The 23,956-nt window shown below is 31.5% G+C and overlaps 1 protein-coding gene across 1 annotated transcript; it reads right to left on the bottom strand.

The window, feature by feature from the left end:
• Nucleotides 1-14,953: 14,953 nt before the first annotated feature.
• LOC108456517 (paired amphipathic helix protein Sin3-like 2) lies at nucleotides 14,954-16,552 on the bottom strand. Its single transcript, XM_017755075.2, has 5 exons — nucleotides 16,319-16,552; nucleotides 15,823-15,987; nucleotides 15,392-15,575; nucleotides 15,249-15,314; nucleotides 14,954-15,159 (listed from the first exon to the last, which is right to left on the bottom strand). The coding sequence occupies exons 1-5, from the start codon at nucleotides 16,405-16,407 to the stop codon at nucleotides 15,103-15,105; spliced, it is 561 nt and encodes a 186-aa protein (XP_017610564.1). The 5' UTR covers nucleotides 16,408-16,552; the 3' UTR covers nucleotides 14,954-15,102.
• Between the last annotated feature and the right edge of the window lie 7,404 nt (nucleotides 16,553-23,956).

The raw sequence follows: 23,956 nt of genomic DNA, 5'->3' as shown, positions 1-23,956 counted from the left end.
GTTTTATTTACATTGAATTTGAGATTCTTGCTTGATAGTCCAATGCTAATTATGGATCTTACTTGAAATTTGTCTTGGTTGATGAGAAGGAATGAGGGTCAAGGAGAGTGCAAGATTTAGGAGTGTTCAATCGGTTAACCAACCCGAACTACTATTAACCGAATTAACCAACCCTTTTAAACCCTTAACCATTAACCGAATCAAACTTTTTCGGTTAATTTGATCGGTTAACTGAATTAACAGAAATTTATATGTATATATATTTATTTTTGGTTAAAACAAGTATAAAACATATAAAACATTAACTGACTTAACTGACCGATTAATTTATATTTTCAAAAATTAACCGAACCTACCGAATACTTATATATTATAATATTATTTATTAAATACGGTTAATTCAGTTAACAGACGAATTTTGAACCGAATTAACCTTTAACCGAATTTCTAAAAAATTATTAACCGACCCCAACAGAATTAATTCAGTTAACCAACTGATTAACCAAATTCGATTAGTTAACCAAATTAATTCAGTTTTACCCAAAATTTACACACCCCTATAGTCAAAGTAGCAAAACCAAGAATGCTATGGATTTGAAATGTATTAGTTCATAAAAATGTGGACAACTCTAGAAATGCTATTGTCAAATCTTAGCTCAAATCAATTCTTTATGCTCTCTTTCTTTCTTAGCTCAAATCATTTTCCCTCATCTCCATTTCACTTAAAAAAGTTTATCTACTACTAATGTTTCAATCTACCTCATTTATTAGTATTATGGATGAATTTACTATTTTATCTTAATTGCCTGAAATAGTTGTCTCATGTTCAAATATATATCATATATTCTTGTCTTGCTCTATATGGTCCCTAATATATTTATATTCTTCATATATATATATATATATATATATATATAATTAGTTTCCTTTTTAATTGATTTGCTGGCCGGTGGTGGGAGAAATAGGCAGGAAAAATTCAGTTCTGAAAACAATTCTAAGTGCAAGTGAGCCTTAATGTGAGCCAATATATTAGCTTGGATTAATTTTTTTATGAATAAATTATAAAAATAGTCCATTATATTTATTTAAATTTATATTTTGATCATTAATGTGATTAATAATTTCTAAATTAACAATTTAGTAGGCCTAAAGAAAATCACATGTGACAATGTGTCAACAGTTAAACGCCAACTTAAAAGCCATGTCAGCACCACATAATTTTAACCCTATTTTAAAAAAAATTAACCTTTTTTTCTTTATTTCAACATTTCCCCTACTTTTTTTCCTTTTTTGTTCTTTTCCTTCCTTCTCATCTCCCTTGGCGAAACCCTAATTTCTACATATAGCTGTCGTCATCGCCCACTCAGATGTTGTCCTCGGCACCGACCTAAGCCCCACCATCAAATGGCTCTTCTCTCTCTTCTCTTCACCCTCCTCAACCTCCCTACTCCCTCAACTCTCAGCCCTATACCCAGAACCTCCAACCACCATCAAGCTCACCATTGGCCACCGCCTCCCCCATCACCACTGAATCATCGCACCTTCACCATCTCTTCTCTCTTAGCTTCCACACTTCTACAACTCACCTCCCCAAATAGAACCTAACCCTCACCTTTACCTCACCCAAAGTCCCCACTCACCATCCCTCTCTCATCCCTATTCCCCCGTCATCGTCGACACTACCTAGCCTCTCTACCAAATCCCAAATAGAAAATCACCAATAAGCCATGCAGTAAAGAGAATTAAATATCAAAACCAAAAAGAGAAGGAAAAGAACAAGTCGCAGATCCGGCCAAGCTCGGTTAACGAGTTTAGAGGTGATGTATTCGAAATCTAAACGGTGGAATGAGAGGTTACATGGGAGAGAAGAACATACTTCCCTATTGGGTCGATTGGACAACAGATTTAGGAGATTTAAGAGGTTTCTCATTCAAACTTCGGATTTAAATTTGTGGAATTCGGGGCCGTTTCATGGAGAACTAAGCTAAGGAAGAGAAAGAGATGGGGACATGCTTCATTTTAGTCCTTCTTTCCGGTCAGAAAGGCCATTGGAGTAGGGCGGCGGCGGCTGCGGTGGCGGTTGGTAGGTAGGCTAATGAAGATGAAGATGGAAAGGTAGAAAAAAACGAAAGAAAGTGAAAAGAAAAAAAGGAAAAAATATAAAGAAATAAATGAGTAGGACGTGAGATTGAGGGTAAAAGGAAAATAAATAAATACATAAGTGGTGAGGCCTACAATAAAAAGTTAAAGCATATAATAGGTCACTTAAAATAATTAAATTAAAATAAAATAGTTAAATTATTATAAATCAATAATGTTAGTGGTCGAATAATAATAATTAAAATATTAATATCAAAATATAAATTTAAACAAATAAAATGATTATTTTATAATTTACTTTTATTTTAATATTAAAAATATTTCTTAATGGAAATAAATATGTAAGTTGTAGGTGCAAAATTAATAAATATGAAACTATTGCATAATACAAAAATAATTAAAATAGGAAGTGTAAAAATATTATTGTGATAATATATATTTATGCTTAATTTAATATGACTTCTTAAAAGTGTTTTTAGAAGGAAAAAATAATTTTGGAGAGAAACTAAAATTTTTAACTTTTAAAAAAAGTGCTTTTGAACTATTTTTTTCTTAAGAAAAGTAATTTTTTCTCTCGAAAAGTAATTTGTTTAGGATGCTTTTGCCTCAAAAGTATTTTTTGTTCCAAAAATACTTTTTACAAGTAATATTAAATACACTCTTAGTGTAATTTTAATATGACGATTCATATATGTATGTGCCATTTTTATTTTTGGGTAAATTATTTAGTTGGTCACTTAATTTTTTGAGCGCTTTCATCTTAGTTACTCAAATAGAAACACTTGCAATTTAATCATCGTTATTAGTGAAAATTTTCATTTCAGTCACTTACACGTTGAATTCCTAACGGCGATTGGTTGTACATGCCATGTCATCATTTTTGTAACACCCCTATCCCGTAACCGTCGCCAGAATAGGTAAGGGGTATTACCGGACTTGTAACTCATGTCAGAACAGTAAAATTTTGAACTTTTTCTTGAAATAAAGATCGTTCATTTAAATAAGTACTAAGCACAGCCAAAGGTAAAATTTAAACTTCACTAAGTAAACATTCAAAAGATGCCATTTTCGCATGGCTTATATACATTAACCAAAAATATTCTTCTGCCACTAGTCTATTCTATACATGCTATAAAATAATTCTAAACATAACAAGAACAAGCGGTGGATAGTGATAGTGTGACTAGTTCTTGACGATCCCCGAGCCTCAGTAGCTTCGCAATGAGATCTATAAAACAGAGAAACAGAGTAAGCGGAGTAAGCATTACAATGCTTAGTAAGTTTTAAGCAGTGTCGACAGCTAACAATCAAATTATAACATAGTTGTTCGTATTTTTATTTCACTCTTCCTTCGGGCATACCATCCCTTTACCGAATATGCACATCTCATCATATACAATAGGCAGATAAACTTTCACATAAAAGTGAGCTCATGTGACATAGATATATTGTATGATTTCACATAACCTCTCACACTGATCCGATGTCACATAATCATAGGAATAGTCTCATAGATTGCTCTCGTATGCATCACATAACTACCTTATGATTTAGTTCAAATCAAGCTCACATATAAACTTGGAGTACATACCTGTTTAACCTTTCGCATTGAATATATTTATAACTGGAGCTACAAAACTCCAAATCACTTGCCGTTAATTTTCCTTGAATATAGACTCGTATATCTTCCATCCATAAAATTTCCAGAATTTTAGGTTTGGCCAATCAATACCAGATTTTTCTTAAAGTTTCCCCTGTTTCACTGTTTGACTAATCTGACCACTCCTCACTACGAATCAAATTTTTCATTGTACAGAATTCATAATGTGTTCTATTTGATTTCATTTGAAACTAGACTCATTAAGGAGTCTAAGCATATAAATCTTATCTTATAACCATTTTGTACAATTTATAATGATTTTCCAAAAACAGAACAGGGATTTGAGTCATTCGACACTGTCCTACACAACTTTAAATATCTCTTTATAGGAAATTTCTTTGCTTCCACGGTCTATTTTATAAGAAACTAGACTAACTAAGCTTTGATTACATATTTTATTCAGCCTATAATTCCACACCAACAATTTATAGTGATTTTCTAAAATCACGTTACTGCTGCTGTCCAAAGCAAATTATTACAATTTGCTCTTAAATTTCTAAGTCCAAACACTTATGAACTTACCATTTGAGTTTAAGACATATCATGGCCACATCATATCTTATTAAATCAACTCATTATGTCCTATTATGATTGAATTTACTCAACGTTTAATCACTTAAAACTTACCTCGAAGTGGTCGACGATTAGATGTCCACGGCTATTCGTTTACTTTCTCTTTTCCCCTATCCGACTTTGATCCTCTTTGCTCTTAAGCTTAAGTAAAACAATAGATTTGCTTAAGTACTTAACTAATATTATTCACTTAACAATCACATTTGGCAATCACATATCATTTAATCTTTGATTAACCAATTTAACACATACCAAAATCCAATCATACATCTAACCTTTATCTCAATACCAAACCGAGTTATAAGATCATACATTATACTAAGCATATCATTAAACATACCTATTCAATTTAGCTAATTTCATAGCCGATTAATCACCTTACCCCACATTACTCAATGCGAATATTAACCCAACATCACAAGCATAATCACTATGAAACTTACCTTAATACACATTTTATCCCATTGCGAATACATATATATATATATATCATCAAACAAATATTTATTCACATAACAACAATTCATTCACATCTCTATAACTAAATTCATATTCGCAATGGCCTCCAATATAGTGACCGATTCTTCTCAACTAGCACCAAGGAGGACTTAACAACGAGGACTTTACATTCCCTTCAATTTTAAAATCTCGTGGTTTACCATTACAAGAAGATACATCCTTCATTCAATCACACTCACCAACTATTATGTAATTACTCAAAATGCAACCAAAAAGGGGTTGCCCTAACATAAATCATACACCACACCATCAATTGAAGGTTAATTCATGGTAACATTAGTATTGAAAGGTTGCGTTGTGGGCAGCCTAAGAGGACTCGCAACACTTGGCTTAATTGTCGTAACATATCACATTCGGAGGTGATTCGATAAAGATCAATAATACAATATTTAGACAAGATAAACAGGCAAGAATTAACAATACCAACAAGGTAAAATTCGGACAGCAATTTAACAGTTTCAACAATTATCAAACACAAGAAAATAAAAGTTCAAGGAAAACTCACCAAGGTTCCCAACACCGATTCTACCTATTCAATTTGCTTCTCCCCTTTTCCGCTACAGCCTTCTCCCACCTTTTTAGCCTTCTACTTGAAAATTTCAACTTATAAGCAAACAAATTTCATGGTTTTCCACTACATGCAGCCGGCCTCTCCTCTCTAGCTTCATTTGAAAGAGACAAGGAAGCAAGATAGAAATATAAAAGTTGAAGTCTTTCTTTCTTCCATTCACGGCAATGGAGGGGGGGCATGGATAAGACAACTTTATTTTCATCACCCCTCTCTTTTCATTACTTTATTACTAACCTCTTATTTTATTCTTTCTAACATAACACACTAACACAACATGTTTCCAACATGTTTCACCCCATAGCATGGCCGGCCACTAGCTCTAATTTTGGGTAATTTGACATGCAAACCCATCATTTTCATAACATGCATTAATATGCCACTTTACATTTCCCTAGCACATTTCTAAATTTTCTCACATAAGTCCTATTTAATAAAATTCACTTACAATTAACAAAATTCAAACATGAAATTTTCACACATGCATATATACATATAATAAGCATCAACTATGACGGTTAATTATTTTTATGACTCGATTTTGTGGTCCCGAAACCACTTTTCGACTAGGGTCAAATTAGGGGTGTCACAATTTTTGTCTTTTTTTTTTACTCTTACTACTTTTCATCATCTACCTAGTTTTCCTCTTTATTTTCACTTGGAACCAAAGCAAAGGTTCTTTATGTTCAATTGATTCTTAGTCACCATCTCATACCCTATTTCACCTTTCATCTTTTTTCATTTCTCTATGCTTCTCTATCCTTCTATAAATCTACTTTCAGGTTTGTTGTAAATTTCTTCATTTTAAAGGTTCTATCCTTAAATACCCACATGATTTTTCAATTTTTGTTGCTTTTTTGGGGGGGTGAATTCTATGTAAAAGTTAAAATTTTTTTTGTTAATTTCGAAAGTTGCTTTCCGAAAGTTGCTTCGCAATCTGAAGATGAGTTTTTTTTTTAATTATAACACTCTAACCCGTCTTCATCGTCGGATCAGGGTTACGGAGCATTACCGTACAATCAAAAACATTTAAACATCATAACATTTTATAATTCAAATATATCATAAACCATTCAATCTCATACATTTCGTCCCTAAATCGGGCCCTCGAGGCCCTAAAAATTTCTTAGAAACATTTTGGGACTGATTTGAAATAGTTTGACAAGTTTAAAAGAAAAGTTACAAAAATTAGGAAACAGAAATCACACGGCCGTGTGGAATCACCCTAGGCTGTGTAACTTTCGAACAAGGGACACATTACCGTGTCTCAGCCCGTGCCCTCACCCGTGTCCTCATCCGTGTAACTCTATGAGTAGTGTCACACGGCCATGTAGAATCACCCCAAGCCATGTAAATTTCGAATAGGGGACACACAGCCATGTCCCAGCCCGTGTCTTCACCTGTGTAACTCTTTGAGTAGTGTCACGCACTCGTGTGCCAGGCTGTGTAACTCACTAACTTGAATACTAAGGAACTCTCAAATGACACATGGACGTGTCGCCAGGCCGTGTGCCTCACAAGGCTGGGTCACATGACCGTGTCTCCAGGCCGTATGCGTCACATGGCTAGGTCATATGCTTATGTACCAAGCCATGTAAACCCAAAATTAACCTAAAATCAAGCCATTTCATACCCTGACCATGCATAAGCATTCAATTCAATTGTGCACACTTCCAAATGACTCAAACACCATTCAACACACATAAAGTTACCATTTCAAATGCCCTAATTCAATTAACCATTATGCCAATCAAAGGCACCACAAGTCTGTCTAAACAACACCAACCAAATCAAACAATATTGCCACCTCTCAAGCATAAACTTAGTTCTTTCAACTTCCAAATGACAATCAACTTAACTATTCACATTTCTCTTCAAATATACCATAAGAAACATATATTCAAAGTATCTAAAGGTGACCAAAAACTCAAAATTTTCAAGGAATTTTAAGAAAATCCATCAATCAAGACTTAAGCCCAAAGCATATTTGTACCAAAATGGTCATAAACACACACAAGAACAATTGCACTCTAAAGTCCTATACATGCCATATAACCAAAATATCTAAAATCTACCAAATTAGTTCTTGAGATAGTGTGTTTCTTCGAGCTTGATTCGATCTCCCAACCAGAATAACGAAATCTACAAAACAAAGAACAAATAAAGGTAAGCTTACTTGAAGCTTAATAAGTTCGTAAAAATAACGATAGAGCTTACCACAAGTTATCTTAACAACACAATTGAACAGCAACTAAGATAAATCTTTGACGTTCACAGTCCACCACAGATAAGAGCTACTCGTTTCATTAAATCAGTTTGATCAGATATCACAGCTCGTCATTTTTAGAAATGTAGAGTACCACTCATTCGGGCTAGATCTTAGATTATTGACGTTTCATAATACTGCTCACACAAGCTAAAGAGGATCTGCAACGTATGTAGGACCTCAACTATTGCTACGGTTCATTCATTAGAACAGAGCATTTAGTTGTTTCACTAAAACTCGATACTGCTCACACAAGCTGTTGAGAATCTGTAACTTATGCAGGATTCTCAGTCATCGGAATAGTCCATATCATCAGAACAGGATACGTAATCATTTCGTCACTTCACGTCCCGGCCCATAGCCTAATCACCGTAATTATTCGTTTTACCATCTCTCAATTTGATCCAATAAGCTTAGCAGTTCTACAACTTGGGTATTCATAATGTTATGGAGAGGACACCAATTATAAAAATAAAAAATACAAATTTACCGGTTGATTCATAGTAATAGCCAAAGTATAGGGATTACTTCGCTACCTTGTCTTTTCCTTGGTTCTCAACACGTTCGTGATCTAAAACAATAGTTCCATTCAATTAACTAAATCAACAAAAAAATTAATCATTTTATACAATTTAGTCCTCTTTTGACATTTAACAAAATGCCCTCAATTTTTTACTTTTATTCAATTTAATACCTAATCCCCAAACAAGAAATTTTCCCATTTCCTCTTAAACCCGTTTCAGCCAAACCTTCCATGATTATCCAACAGCCCCTATTTGCAAATATTTCACATCAAGTACAAGCACTTTTATCATTTTAGCAATTTAGTCCTTAAACATTAAAATCATCAAAAATTACTTTACTAAACAGTCCAATCTAACATCTAAGCTTAGAAATCTTTCAAAAGCTTCAAGAGAACAACTCAATTCATCAATGACACAACCCAAAATGTTTGATAGTTTTACAAATTAGTGCTTAGGTTAGCTAGATTAGGCTAATATGAACTCAAAAATATAAAAATTATTAAAAACAAGTATGAAAACACTTACCAATTGAAGCTCTAAAAATAAAAAGATGAAACCCTACTTTTCTCTCCTTGTGCTATGGAGAGGATGAAAAAAAAAGCTCAATGTTCTTCTTTTTCTTTCCTTTAATTTAATATATATACCTAGGTTATTTTGTAAATATTTCAAAGTTCTTAATCAATCATTAATTAAATACAATTTACCTTAATTAAGCTTATCCATTTACATAAATAACAATGTTGATCCACCCATTAAATATTTATTGGCTAATTTATTCATTTAGCCTCTAAATTTTCTAGATTCTACTTTTATAGCTTTTATGATTCAATCTTTTTTACTAATTAACTATCTTAATAATATAATCTCATAACCAAAATTTAAATTTACACTAATGACCTCATAAATATTTAACTAATTAATTTTACGAATCGACATGTCGGATTTGTGATCCCGAAACCATTGAAAAACAGATTGTTACATTAATGGTCTTAATTTGGTGGGTTAAGAGCTAGCTATCTAGATATACAAGCTTTTCAATGCAACAGTTTGGCCTACTCGTTAAGCCTTCCTAGTATTTGTGTTACTAACTACTTTAATATAATATATTATTTGTAATAATCCAATTTTCAATGGAATCGAAAAATGCGACTTCAAAATCTCATTTTTGTAAATCAAGCCCGTAAATATAAAATGAGAATATTCATGGAGTTAATGTAAAAATATATTGAAGAATGGTCGAGAAATTTAGCCAAAAAAATAGTTAATTAATGCTCAGGGACTAAATTGTAAAAGTCTAATCACTATAGAGTTTTAGTTAACAAAAGGCTTGAGGACCTAAATAGAAAATAACCAAAGGTACAAAATGGCTATTAAACCATTTTCCATAGGGAGCTAGTAGAGGATGATGACATTTTCCATTATATAGTATTAAATGATAGTTATGTTAATTAAACTAGGCTAATTAGAAACTAATTAAGGTATAAAAGCATAAGTTAATGGAATTTATCATCATCTTCATTAGCTCACTGTCCTCCTTCACCAAAAATTGAAAAAAATTCCAAAGTTTGCTCTTTTACATTTGACCATTTCCTAGGTATGAAAATTAAGTCTTTTTTCTTATAGTTTTTATAGATTTTTTTTTTATCATGGGAGCTTAATTTAGCTAGCCCATGTATGAATTTGATCTATTGTAAAAATTTTAACAAGTTTCCATTGTTCATAAATTGATGAATTAGACTTAGAGTTGATAGAGAATGAGCTTCGATTATGAAAATGACTAAATTGTAAAGTTAGTCAAGCTTGTTTGTTAACTTTGTTACATTAGGGACCAAATAAAATAAATGTAAAACCCATCACGAGGTTATGTTAGAAATAGAAAGTATAAGGTCACTAATGAGAATATGTGAAATCAAATTTTAATTTGAAATTAGGAATCAAAAGTTATGCATATCCCAAGTTTGGGGACTAAATTGAATAAAATGTAAAATATTTTAAAAATAAAAATGGATTTATTTAGGATCATGCATTTCATGATAATGTGTGATAATTTTTGGTATTGATTGATATATAAAATATTTATATAGATAAAAGATTGGATCAAAATAGAGATAATAGCGTAAAAGCAAAAATTATGGATTACTCATTGAAGAATTAACTCATTTTGTGTTTTGAATAGGTAAGTTCATATGGAACTTACTATCTTATATTGTGTTATATGTATGCTTGTGTTTACTTTAATATATATATGTTTACGTATAATTTGAAATATGAATGAATTTGACATACAAGTCTAGTAATGAGATTGAATTGAAATGAAATGTGATAATTGATTGTTATGAGACAGTACATGGTATACATGTGAAAACATGAATGATTACAAGGTATGGACATGTAAATTTAATTATTTATGCAAATATGAATAATACAGGGTATGAAAATGTAATATGTATGATTGATGCCCATGTGAACTTAGTAAAAGGTTAGGATACGATTGACATGCCAATAAGGTTATATGTGTGCTCATACGGGACTGTAATGACATAGAGATTATTATAGGTTATATCGAGATCTAACATTTATTGCGGACCATCGAGTATTATTCGTCTCTACGAAGACTTTGGTGTGGTGGATGGATATAATTGAAAATGTTTATACATTTGATGCTTATGGGCTTTGCACATTGGTGCCTTGGTGTGGTGTCATTTAAACTTCTATAAGCTATCTGGTGTGGTGTAGTTCACCCATATATCTGAGTCCATTTAATTAGTGTTCTATTAGGTGAAATATTGAAAATGGATTTTGAAACCAGAAAAGGGGAAACAAACTAATTTGATATGCTATTATGATATGTGGTTCACAATGAAATGGTTTGAACTTGTAAATTGATAATATATCATGAAATGGTGATGATCTTAATGAGAATATGTGAATTGTTGATGAATCAATGTGAAAAGGTACAAAATTGATGTATCGAGTTATGCTTAATATGGTTTAATGCTCACCTTATTGTCATTTTAAGTGCCATGTCTTAGCCAAATGTATGCCAAAGCTATGATAGTTAATATGCTCACCTTAGAGCAAGGTAAGTATGTAATTTCCATTTAAACTTACTAAGCATTTAAATGCTTACTTTACTTGTTTTTCCTACTTGTAGATCATCAACTTGCAGAACTTTCAAAGCCGAATCTTTGCGAACATCACACTATCATTGAAATGGTAGAAATATGTTTATTTTGGTTCTTTATATTGTGGCATGTATATAGGATCATTGCATTGTGAAAATGATCAACCTAATTAATATACCAAAGTTGTAACTGTAGCTAAGGTTTTGTTTGCATTTTAAGATTAATATATGGCCAAATTGATGCTTAGTTTTTTTTTTTTATCATGCTAGATTCCTTTTGAACTCATGATTTCAAGGTTTTTTAAGCCTAATATGTCATAACTTACTGAATGAGGTATTTTGGCATGTTAATGTTGGAGCATGACTTGGAATAACTAAGTTTGAGCATGTGTTTGTGCTATGTAATCAATGAGTGTAAAAGTGTTACAAATTTGATTTTGTTTTAGCATGGTTTGGCATGATGTATGCATTGGTAAATTTGGTTTAGGTTGATGTTTGATTGAATTGGAAAAGTTCACATGGATGATTAAACATGTTCTATAGAGAGCATGAAATAAGTACCAATGCGATTTTTGCCAAAACAAGGGCAATGTCTCGACTACAAATCTCTAACATCTTGACATAGATCAACAGTGAGTGGTGTCGCGACATAACTCACTTAATAACGATGTCACGATATTAAAGTCATGATGTGGTGACATCGATCCGTAAGTTTAAAAACTTCACAATTAAGTCCTTAACTGACCTCGGTTTAAGAAGTAAGCTTTTGTAAGCTAGTATCAAACCCAAAAATATTTTTATATCGTATTGAAATTATGTTTTAACTAATGAGCATGTTGGAATGATTGAATTGTATTAAATTTTTTTGTAGTTGTTCTGATAATGAATATGGCATCCTGTAGCTCAAACTTAGAGATCGGGTTGGGCAAGGGGTGTTACATTTATAATCATCAATTTCATGAGATTTGTGCTAAAGAATTGCAGCTACATGTTAGTACCACACAAATCTGATTGAGAATTTGCAAATGTTATTTTAGAAATCAAGTGTGATATATTGGTGGTATATTTGTTCATTAGTTTTGAGAGTTGGAAATTAGGAACTATAAATACTAAATACTTTTTCAATCAGATTCACTGTGTAATTCAAGCATTGGAATTCCATTTTCATCAAATCCTCATGGAGTGGAAGATAGAATACGTGGAATAGGCTTTTTCGTGCCCTAACTTTCTTTGATCTCGATAAAAATAGTGATGAGGATATCTAGAGCAAGGTGGTTAATTTTTCATTACCAAAATGGATCAAAGACTGATCTTGGGTCCTCTTATCATTGATTCCAATCTTATTGTTATCCACGGTTTCATAACAAAAATTTGAGGTTTAAATTATTGAATTAGGTGTCGATGAGAAGAATAGGGGAAATAGGGGTGGTATGGAAGGGAAGATTATGAAAAATAGTACGTAAAAAAATGGAAGAGAAACAGAGTGTGAGAGTGAAATGATTTTATCTACTCATTTTCTCCAGTTTCGTACAAGATGAATCATTACCTCTTTTACTGACAAAACATGTGCGTATTACCTTAGCAACTATTATCATTGTAGACTAATGGTATGATAGATTGATTTTAGAAAACTCATGTATGGATATTCACACGTGGTGAATTTCTTTTACACGTGGATTTACACTTAAAGTTGTGTATACGTGGACTCGAGCTTAGTGAACATTTACCTGCAGACATTACTTATGAACCTTTATAAGTGGAATCATAATCGCAGATTCATACATACAGTTTCTTACTTGTGAACTTCATCTTGAATAATAGTTGCTGCCAGACTCTTGCTTGGCGGATAGTTACTGTGGACTCTCAATTTAAAGATAGTCCTTGGCAGACTTCTACATAAAGATGATCTCTACGATTTTAGCTTGATATAACTAGTTCATACAAACTCTCGTAAGTTGAACATAAAAATAAGCCCATGTGGTTTCTTTTACACGTGGTGAATTTTTTTTACACATGGATTTACACTTAAAGTTGTGTATACGTGGACTCGAACTTAGCGAACATTTACCTGTAGGCATTACTTACGAACCTTTATAAGTCTTAGAAAGATACAGAAAGTCTTAGAAAGATTACTAGTTTACTAAATCCTCAATCACTTAAGTTGATACTTTATTTTCTCCTTCTATGCAGATCACTTCTTAATTTTCTCTCTTACAGAACAAACTAGAGAAAAAGATGGAAGAAATAAAAAATAAATACCAGAATGAAAGAATCCTCCATTATATAATCTTTGCACTACCGTTTCCCTTAATCCCAAGTCAGTCAATATTATTAATACCCTTAATCATAATGTTTCCTACTAAAGAAAACTTGGATTATAACTATTTACCAATTAGCTCGCAAGATTCTTATAATCATATTAGATACCACTTAAATAAAAAGTTTTTCTAATTTAGTACCAATAATTGTCGTGGCACTTAAACTTGAACATTTCCTAGTGCGACAGAAAAGATAAATAAAACAAAACAAAATGAAATGGTAGTTGAAATCAAGTTATTCAACCTCCCATTTAAGCTCAATAAGTCAAGCAAGAGACATAATTTACGGAAATTTTGGCTTGTATAAATTTTGGAAGATTTTGAAAAATTTAAGGTTTTAAAAAATTGAAGACATTTTGAGTTAGAAAATGATTTTTTAAAGTTAAACTTATGTTGTTTAGGTTTAGTCATTTGTTTTTAAATTTCATTTCATTTTTTTCTTTCATTTATCTTTCATAGAATGTTATATTATTCATGTGGACTTGATGATTTAAAAAAATAATCCGCGTGTCAAATTTCCATTGATTAGTTTTGAATAGATGTGTGCATGGGCCGGGCCGGGCAGAACTCAACTAAAAATTCAAGCTCATTTGCTAGGCCCAGGCCCAGCCTGAAAAATGAGCCTAAAATTTTGCCCAAGCCCAACCTGGATAAAAATGCTAAAACTCGAGCCTGAACCGACCCGCCCATATTAATTTTTATATTATTTTATATAATTTTAAAAATATATAATACATCAAAAATACTAAAAACATCAAAATAAATATTTCCCAACAAATTTAAAATAAATTTTAAAAATATGTATAGTTAAATAACACCAAGATAGATGCAACTTAACAAGCAAATGTCTTTAAAATAATAAATTTAACAAATTTCTTTAAAATAATAACAAAATTAACAAAAATTAAGTTTTATACAATATCCAAACAATAACAACAAAATAGTAGTAAAACATAATAGTAAAATGGTAGCAAAACAGGAAGAAAACAATAAGAAAATAATATTAAAAAAAACCAAATTTTTTTACCCTTTAGTGAAGCTCGGGCCAATAATGCCTTACCCGAGACTTGACCGGTTTTTTAAATGGGCCTTATTTTTTTTGTCCAAACCTATTTTTCAAGCCTATATTTTTACCCAAGCTCACCCACAGTTTAGGCAAGCCTTCGGGCCGACCTATGAGTAGGTCTAGTTTAACATTTATTATAGGTATTAACTTTAGGTACCATCATAATACATAAATTAATAGTTTAGGTACCGTACTAAACAAAATAAGTTATTAAGCATATTTAAAAATTAAATTATTAAAAATATTAATTTTAAATACGTGGAATAAAACTCAATGGACAAAATAAAATGTAACTTTTGGTGGTGCTGTTATGGGCATGTGTATATACTTATATGATCCTTTGCAATTTGTGGGAGTGATGGGGACAAATACAATTCCGGTGTGTTAAAAAATTTTGAACTCCTCAAGCAAATCTGGATGGTCCCAAAAAATAGAAGCAACCTGAAAGAACAATGAAACAAAGAATTAAGTAAGATTAAGTCGAGTTAGATTAAATTTGTATTTAAATTCATAATATAGAACTTAATTACGTCCTGCTCCCCCCAGTGCTTATTTACAAGATCCAGAAATGATGTATAAACATGCTCATCACGTTCCTGCATAGTAAGATTGCATCAATTAGATATTGCAATTGCTATCCGAATCTTATGGGACAATGGTTTCAGTATTTCACTTTTATTAGCGTTATAAAATCAAATGCTTCATCAAATTCAGAAATCTTTTCTTCCGGAGAAGCCTTCTCCTCGTCCACGCTAATTTCATATCCCTTCGGTAGAAACAAATTAAATCCCTGAATCAAGTTGTTTTGCCCTTTCAATAACTCTTTCACTCGCCCCATCACACACACTATGTCAGCCCTGCATAACACCAAAGATATGTTGATACTTTAGATTCATGTATCATGTGTAAGAATACATTTTGTCTTTTTTTATTAAAAAATAATAAATTAATTTATATATATTATATTAAAGAGTAAATTAATTTTTTATTATTATTAAAATTCTATGTAGTGAATAAAATAATCAAATAGTTATACATCGTGTTATGTTTTTAAAAAAAAAAAAAAACTCTTATTTTGAAGATTTGAACTCCAAAAGGGGTTACCTTTGATTACTGAAATACTTCATGACTTCAAGGAACATGTCGTACTTGTATTTTTTATCCTCAAACATCTCCCTGACTTCCTTCAGATACGCTTCAGCAGATTTTTTAGTCGGTTTGCTTCCTCCTCCCCCTTCCCCTCCACCAGCCATTTCGTTTTGCTCATCGCTTAATAGGTGGAAATATAAAAGAAAAATTAGAACCACATCCATTTCAACAGAAGACCAATAGAAAAACCCTAAACAGGTGATTGGTCTTAAAAAGAACGTAGTGGGATTTCTTAATGTAACGATCCAAGATTCATAAAAGACCAACCACCAACATAAAGATTCAAGCAAACCAAGTCAAATAAAAAACATAAGCAAACCACCACTCAAATTCAAATCCCCCCAAAAAATTGCAGCCAAAAGCGCCATTAAAGCTGAAACAGTAACTAAGAAAAAAAAAGCGAAAAGATGATAAAAAGCAGAGGAATGAACAAAAGAAGAAAACAACTTACGGTTCAGCTTTCAACCCTGTAAATCCAAGAGCCAAAAAGAAAGTGAATTCTTTGAAGAAATTGAAAAAAACCCATTTCAAAAATTGCATTAATGAAACTTTCTTTCCAGATTTTGCACAAAGGAAAAGCAAAGAAACTTCTTTTCTGGTTTTCTTGGGAGGGGGTCGTGGAAGAGAGAAAGAACAATAGAAGCGAGATGCTTAGGTAGGTAAGGGAGAGTCAAAATAAAAACACGAGAACAAAAAGAAAATTGAAAAAAATTAAAAATTTAAATAAGTTTTTTGTGGGTTTTTTTAACTGTTTTTGTTTTAAATAAATTATTTCAAGTAATTATTATAGCATAATTAAAATAATAAAATAGTTTAAGATTTTGAATCATTTGAATAAAATAACCCTATTTCAATGGTCCATCCGAGATATCTAAATATACGTTTAACTCTATTTTCAATGTCTACGTGTTGGAGAAGAAATAAATTTTGCTAACAAGTTTACAGCGAAAGCTATATCAGGTCTTGTGTTGTTTGTAACATACATCAATGCCCCTATGACACTTAGATATGATACTTTAGGAGCAAGAAACTCTTCATCATTCTTATAAGGACGAAATTGATCTTAATTCACATCTAATGATCGTACAACCATTGGAGTACTCAATGTGTGTGCTTTATCCATGTAAAATTTCTTTAATATCTTTTTGGTATAAGTTAGTTGATGAATATGAATTCCATCTTTTAAATGCTCGATTTGTAAGCCAAGACAAAATTTTATTTTTCCAAAATTTTTCATCTCAAATTCTTTCTTTAAAGACATATGGAAAAATTGAATCATTTTTGTAACATTCTTTTAACAAGTATTCACTAAGACAATTGGACCACATACACCCAGATTGTTTTAATCCATATAAACTTTTATTTAATCTGATTGAGCAATTTTCACGTGAAATTTTATATCCTTCTGGGATTTTAAATCATTCAGGGATTTTCATATAAATTTCACTATCAAGTGTACCATATAAATAGGCTGTAACAACATTCATTATATGCATGTCAAGTTTTTCATGTACTGCCAAACTAATAAGATATTTAAACGTGATTACATTCACCACAAGAGAATATGTCTCTTCATAATCAATGACGGACCTTTGCAAAAATCCTTGTGCTACAAGTCGTGCTTTATATCTTACGATTTCATTTTATTTTAATTTCATTTTTGCACAAGTACCCATTTATATCCTACAAGCTTTACACCTTTAGGTGTTTGGACTATAGGTCCAAAAACTTCATGTTTAGAAAGTGAATTCAATTATGCTTGAATTGCATCTTTTCATTTTGACCAATCTTTTCTATTTTTACATTCCTCAATAGATTTAGGTTCAGGATTTTCATTTTCTTTTATTATTTCAATAGTAATATTATAAGCAAAATTGTTGTCAACAACTACATTTTATTTCGGTTCCATATTTTTTCTCGTATTGACATAACTTATCGAGGTCTCTTTATTTTCATCATTTTCATTTTCACTTTTAGGTACCTAAATCTCTTCTTAAGTTTTATAATTAGTTATGTCATGGGTCTCTCCAAGAACCCCTGCTTCCACTATATGACCATCTTAAATATTTTCTCCTTTTCTTTTATGAGGATTTTTATCTTTGGAACCGATTGGTCTTCCACGCTTCAGGCATGAATTATTTTCTTTTGCACTAACAATTTGCCCTATTAGGACATCAATTCGTATTGGAACATTTTCAGCTGGTATGTGAGATTTAATAAATCTGGCAGTTGATTTGTAAAATGAATTATCTGTTGAACTTCTGGTTCACACTGCTTTGTACGAGGATCTTAGACATTGATAATTCATTTCAAGTACTTTATTGATCCAACTTTTTACTCTCTCCCCCTAATGTTGGGAAAATTGACAACTCATGTCATAATAAATCTCAAATTAATAGTTCAAAAATATTATAAGGAGGCTCATAAATATACATTCTCAATCTCTTATGACGACCTATCTTTGTGCGTAGTGGTGGAGCAGTTGGAACATATATCGCACATCTAACTCTTGACCAAAAATCAATTGTAATGGGGAGTATTTACAATTTATTGGCTTGATGCGTGTAACATATAAATCAATGCAATTTCATGCTGAAAGAATGAAAAATAATAATAAGATATGAAACATTAAATAAAAAAAACTTCCTGTAAAAACTTTGCATCTTGCCATCAAAGATATTGAAAATCATAAAGGATAAATTTGATCATTAATAAAATGAACTATCACTTTGAGAGCAAGATTGTGCTGATAACGTGTTATAAAATAAAGAGAGATGGAGAGAATAAAGAACAAAGAAAATATGAAAGTAATCGAGAATTTAAAGGGATGATCACAATGCTTCATCAGAGTCTCTATTTATAGGTATAAGAAGTATAAAATAAGTAGAGATCTAATTCTAATAACTATTAGAATTTAAAGTACATCAAATTTTATCTTGATAATGATGGACATCTACTTAATAAGATATTCATAACAATTATAAAATAATTCAACATATTTTACTCAATCAATTTTATAAGGGTTAAATCTTAAAATTATATATGAACTTTGGTTTAATGTGCAATTGAATATATAAACGTTAATTGGTGCAATTATACACGTGAAACTCTAACAATGGTCCAAATGTATACGTCAAACTTTAAGTTTGAAATAATCATACACATTTAAAAATAAATATATCAATTTATATTTATATTGGATAAATATAATTATTTATGTATGCAATAGATGAATACAAAATGATGTTATATCAATAATTTCGTTAATAATTTAAAAGAATTGGATCAAATCAAATTTCATGTTTAAAATTGTATAAAATCAAAGTTAATGTATATAATTGCACATTAAACCATAGTTCATGTTTAGTTTTGGGATTTATCCTATAATCATATTATCAACTAATTTTTAGACTAACATAATACATATGATGATTTTATTTTAATTTTGTTGTTTAGAAATTATTTTATCAAACTAATAATTTTTATAATAATTAATATTTCTTAAAAATATAAATTATGTAACTATGTAATTACAATTTGTATTACCAAACACGACATAAGAGATTAAATGTAATTACACTCTTTTAGCCAAACACATTTAGGGAATTACAATTCTTTGTAATTACAAGAGTATAGTTACTACCCAAGTAATTACACTTTCATTCAATTACTACGTGCTGTCCAAATAGACTTTTGAAGGAAGTAATGTTAACTTTTGGCTAAATGCTCAAATTAGGGCTCAGCCTTTTAAGGGTTACTCACATATGGGTCAAATATTTTGAAATGATCATATAAGGGCCTAACCTTTAGAAAACTGCTCAAATAAGGGTTCATGCACTTTAATCTAGTTTGTACTAAAATTAGGTGAATATTGACGTATATTGAATAAAACACATAACAACTGAATTAGATATTGTTTGAAAAGAAAATAAAATAATAAAAACATAATTTGAAATTTGGTATATGATATTTGAGAATCCTTTATTTAAGCACTTCCGAAAATGTTTGACCCTTATTTAAGCATTTTAAAAAGGTTTGACTCATATTTAACCATTTTAAAGGCTTTGACCTTTATTTGAGCAAATTTGTAAAGGTTCAACCTTATATGACCATTTTGAAAATTTTGGTCCTTATAGAAACAACCTCTAAAATGTTGGGCTCAAATTTTGAAAATATTTAGCCTTAACTTTTCATGGTTTTATTTTTATGTTATTGCGTAAGTTATTTGCTAAGCATAACTTAATGTATCCAACAAATGTTTTGTTATCTCAAATTTTATGTTTGATATAAATATATATGTATATATAATAAGAGAAGGTTTCTTTTTCTTTTTTTTTTCGCATAAACTTTGTGATTGTTCATATTTCATTCATTAATCCTTATGTATATTTTGTATAAATACAAGTTTATTTGTAGGGTGAGCAAAACTCGATTCAGCTCAATTTTTTTTTTGAATCTCGAGTTAATCAAATCGAATTATTCCAATTATTCTATCTTTTTAAGTTAACTTAAATAAGTAATTTGATTTATTTTGAATTCAAGTCAAGTTGAATTTTATGATTCGACTATGTCACACCCTAAATTCAACGGATCCAATTTGAGAGAATAATATATGCACATTAACTGTTTTGGCGCATTATAGTAGCATATCCGCTACCCGGCTAATTCGTTAGCGAGATAGAGTATTGATGTATTCTAGCGTGACGGTATCTGCCCGTTGTCAGTATCTAAGAAGTTGGTCCAAGATATCTTCAAGTGAAGAAAGATTATGCCTCAGAGTTCTTGGCTGAAACTCGAAGAGTTTATTAAGTGTATGGGAAAAATTGTAGGAAGCGTTAATTGTCTTTAAGATCACACCATATGAAAGTCACCGCCAAGATGAAGTACGTCTGGTTTGTATGAGCACTATTCAGTTGGTTCTTGTAACAAGATTAGTTGGGAGTTAACCAGATTGATTTGACTCTCTTCTTGACTGGTTTACCATAACGTCAAACTAGTAGGATTTCCCTTTATTTTCCTCAGATCTTGTTGGGAAACCGGGGGACAAACTCAGTTAATATTTCCACTTGTTAAAATCCATTATAAGGGAGTGGGAGTATATACATGGTGAAAGGGGGTGCATTCAGATGGTTTTTTTCTCTTCTAATTGCATTTTGGTTATTCCTTTTCATTCTAAACCTCCTCCTATTTTTCTTTGGTAAGCTAAAGCTAAGGTTTTCTAAGTCAATGGATTATTCAACCTTCTGGTAAGTTTGATTGCTCTGCATGTTATGAAAGTAAAAAGTAGGGATGTGTAAAAGATGTACGAACAATGTGTTTTGAGTGGAAGACCCAACATGAGGGTTGTGTATAGATGAAATAATAGTAACCTATCAGTAAATAAGGTTTTAATGGGATTCTATGATCTTTTGAGTAGTGACGGCTACTGGATTAGGAAAGATGATTGAAATAGGCATTCTAAGTCGAGATAAATGTGAGTCTCTGGCTAGTCTCTAGAACTGACTTCTGTATATCATTTTATTTCGAATAAATGGTTCATACCTCTGTAGATAAGCATTTCTCCATGAGAAATATCTGAATAGATGTAAAAGAAGAGTATTGATAGTTGTATGAATATGACGTTGCATAATAAGTGCCTCTACTGTTAGAGAGTGGGTATGTCGCCTTTGGAATGTGTGGATAATAGTAATAAGAGTTGCATGTGTGTGTATGGCCAAAGTCTAAGGAAAAGACCTTTGTTATGGTACGAGTCTAGTACAGACGAGTCTACAATATGTATAAATGTGAAGAAAAAAATATACATATATATGTTCATGTAGCCTTCGATATGATAGTTGTATTGCTAACTAGACATGCAGAGCACTGCGAAGAGGAGATATATTGTGTAGCCTCTAACAAGACAGTTATACTTACTAATTGGATTGGCAGATCACGAAATATATATGTGGAAAGTCCATGGCCATTGCATTATATGATGATAAGCTAAGAGAGCGTGCAGGTGTAAGACCACGTGGGAGAGGCCCCATGGCATCCACAGAGAATAGTTCTCCAGGATAGTAAACACGGATGATTCGAAAAGCCTTTGTGGTGAAATACCTGAATAGCTTTAATGGCAAAGTAATCTAGAAAAACTGAGCGATAAATTATCTGGAAAGCTTGTTTGGTGAATTATGTAAGTTTTATACGAGGTCCTATATGGAAAGCCTTGTTGACAAGTTATTAGTTAGCCGTTTGGTGAAATTTAGGTATGCCTTCGGGGCATTTTTTGAATGAGTTCCCAAATAGTGTGATAGAATACGGAATCCACCATAGCGTACCGTAAAAGTGTTCAAATTTTGGTTAAAACCGAGTTAACCGACCGAACCAATATAATTTAGCTAATTGATCGGAGATCAGTTAATACTTTTTTTGAAAGTTCAGTTATCGGTTAGTTCGATTTGAAATCGGGTAATTAATCGAATTAACTGAACTTAATAATTAATAATACAAATTATATGTAATTTTAATTCAATTAATTCGGTCAAATGAATATTATCAATTTATTTATTTTTGATATGTTTTATACTTGTTTTAACAAAAAAAAATTCGATCAATTCGGTTAACCGACCAAATTAACCAAAATATTTCGGTTCGATTAAATTTTTTTGAAAAAATTTCTGTTCAGTTAACAATTAAAGGATTAAAAAGTTCAGTTAATTTAGTTAGTACTAGTTTGGTTCGGTTAATCGATCGATTAATCATTTGAACCCCCTAGCGACTTGCCAAGATAGAGAGCTTCGTGTATCTAGAATTAAAGGTGGTGTAAGTTGCCCGCCATACTTGAGAAGTTTTATATTATGTATGGAAGTCTTTTGGGATTCTATTGTTTGAATTAAATGTTGTATTCTTCCAATTAAGTCTATCATTAAGGTTGATTTGAAGTTTTAAGGTAATTGGTGCCCTGATAATCGCTGGAGTTTGTAAGAGAATCCACCAAGAGTAGAATCTAATGATTGGAATCGATTTTAAGCAAAGGGAACGAGTAGGAATTGAGATTTTTGCGTTTTGGCTATGTTAGTAAAAAAATTCAGTTTCAAGAGGTATTAGCTTAGGCCTGCATTTTTGGTTGCTTTAGGTGAGTCTATGGCTGAATATTAATTGTGTTTGCTTTATGATTTATTTTGGTGAAGATTCGGAACTTTTGGAGCCTTTGATGAGCAAGGCAAAAGGAAAGGAAAAGCTAGTTTAGGCTTTTGGGAACTAGGCGAAAGTGCGAACGGTGAGTGTTTGAAATCGCTGCTTGTAGACACGATTCATAGTGTTAAGTGGGAGTTAGGAGTAGCCTAAACCCCTATCCTAAGTTTCGAGTGTTATTTTTCTTATTTCCCTCATTAACTTCGTGAGTTATGTAATTATGAGATGTGGTTTAAGTATTATGATGCGTTAATGTGATATGAAATATATGTTGTGTGGCTATTGTGAAATGTGTTAATTGTGGATATGTTATACATTCCAAATGAGAGTGATGATGTTGTGCTAATAATGCAAATGTGTAGTGAATGTGTGCAGAAAACGGTAAGTAAATGTGTGTTTTAATTGTGAATATTTTGGCCTTGTGACCTTTTGAGACCGTTGGATATAGTTGGCATGCCATAAGATTATGTGAGTACTCACCTTTGAGATGTGATTTGGGCACTAAGCCAGGATAGTTTGGAGAGATAAGGGAATGTGAGCTTTGCTCCATTCATTGGGATATATAGGTGTGAGTGGTGCAAAATTCCAAGGAAGTGATCCAAGTTAGGCTTTATTGTTTGAGTAGGCGACATTTTTGCTATTCTTTGAACTGTGGGAATAGGACAATGTGGTAGAGTTTTTGGTTGATTATTATTATATCTTAAATGGTTGATGTGATTTTAGACTAATAGGACTTGATGGATGTTTGTTATTGTTTTATTAGTAATGTTTTGAATTTAACTATTGATGTTGCTTTGATATTTTAGTTTGCTCATTTTGATGTTAAATAATGAGGTTGTGGATGCATGTTGAAGGGAAAATGTTTGAATGTGTTAAATGCCTTGTTTTGCTATGATTTTGGAAAATTGTACAGAGG

The sequence above is a fragment of the Gossypium arboreum genome, chromosome 9, assembly GCF_025698485.1.
Source record: "Gossypium arboreum isolate Shixiya-1 chromosome 9, ASM2569848v2, whole genome shotgun sequence".
NCBI classification, from domain to species: Eukaryota; Viridiplantae; Streptophyta; class Magnoliopsida; order Malvales; family Malvaceae; genus Gossypium; species Gossypium arboreum.
This window is presented reverse-complemented; position numbering and strand designations above follow the sequence as displayed.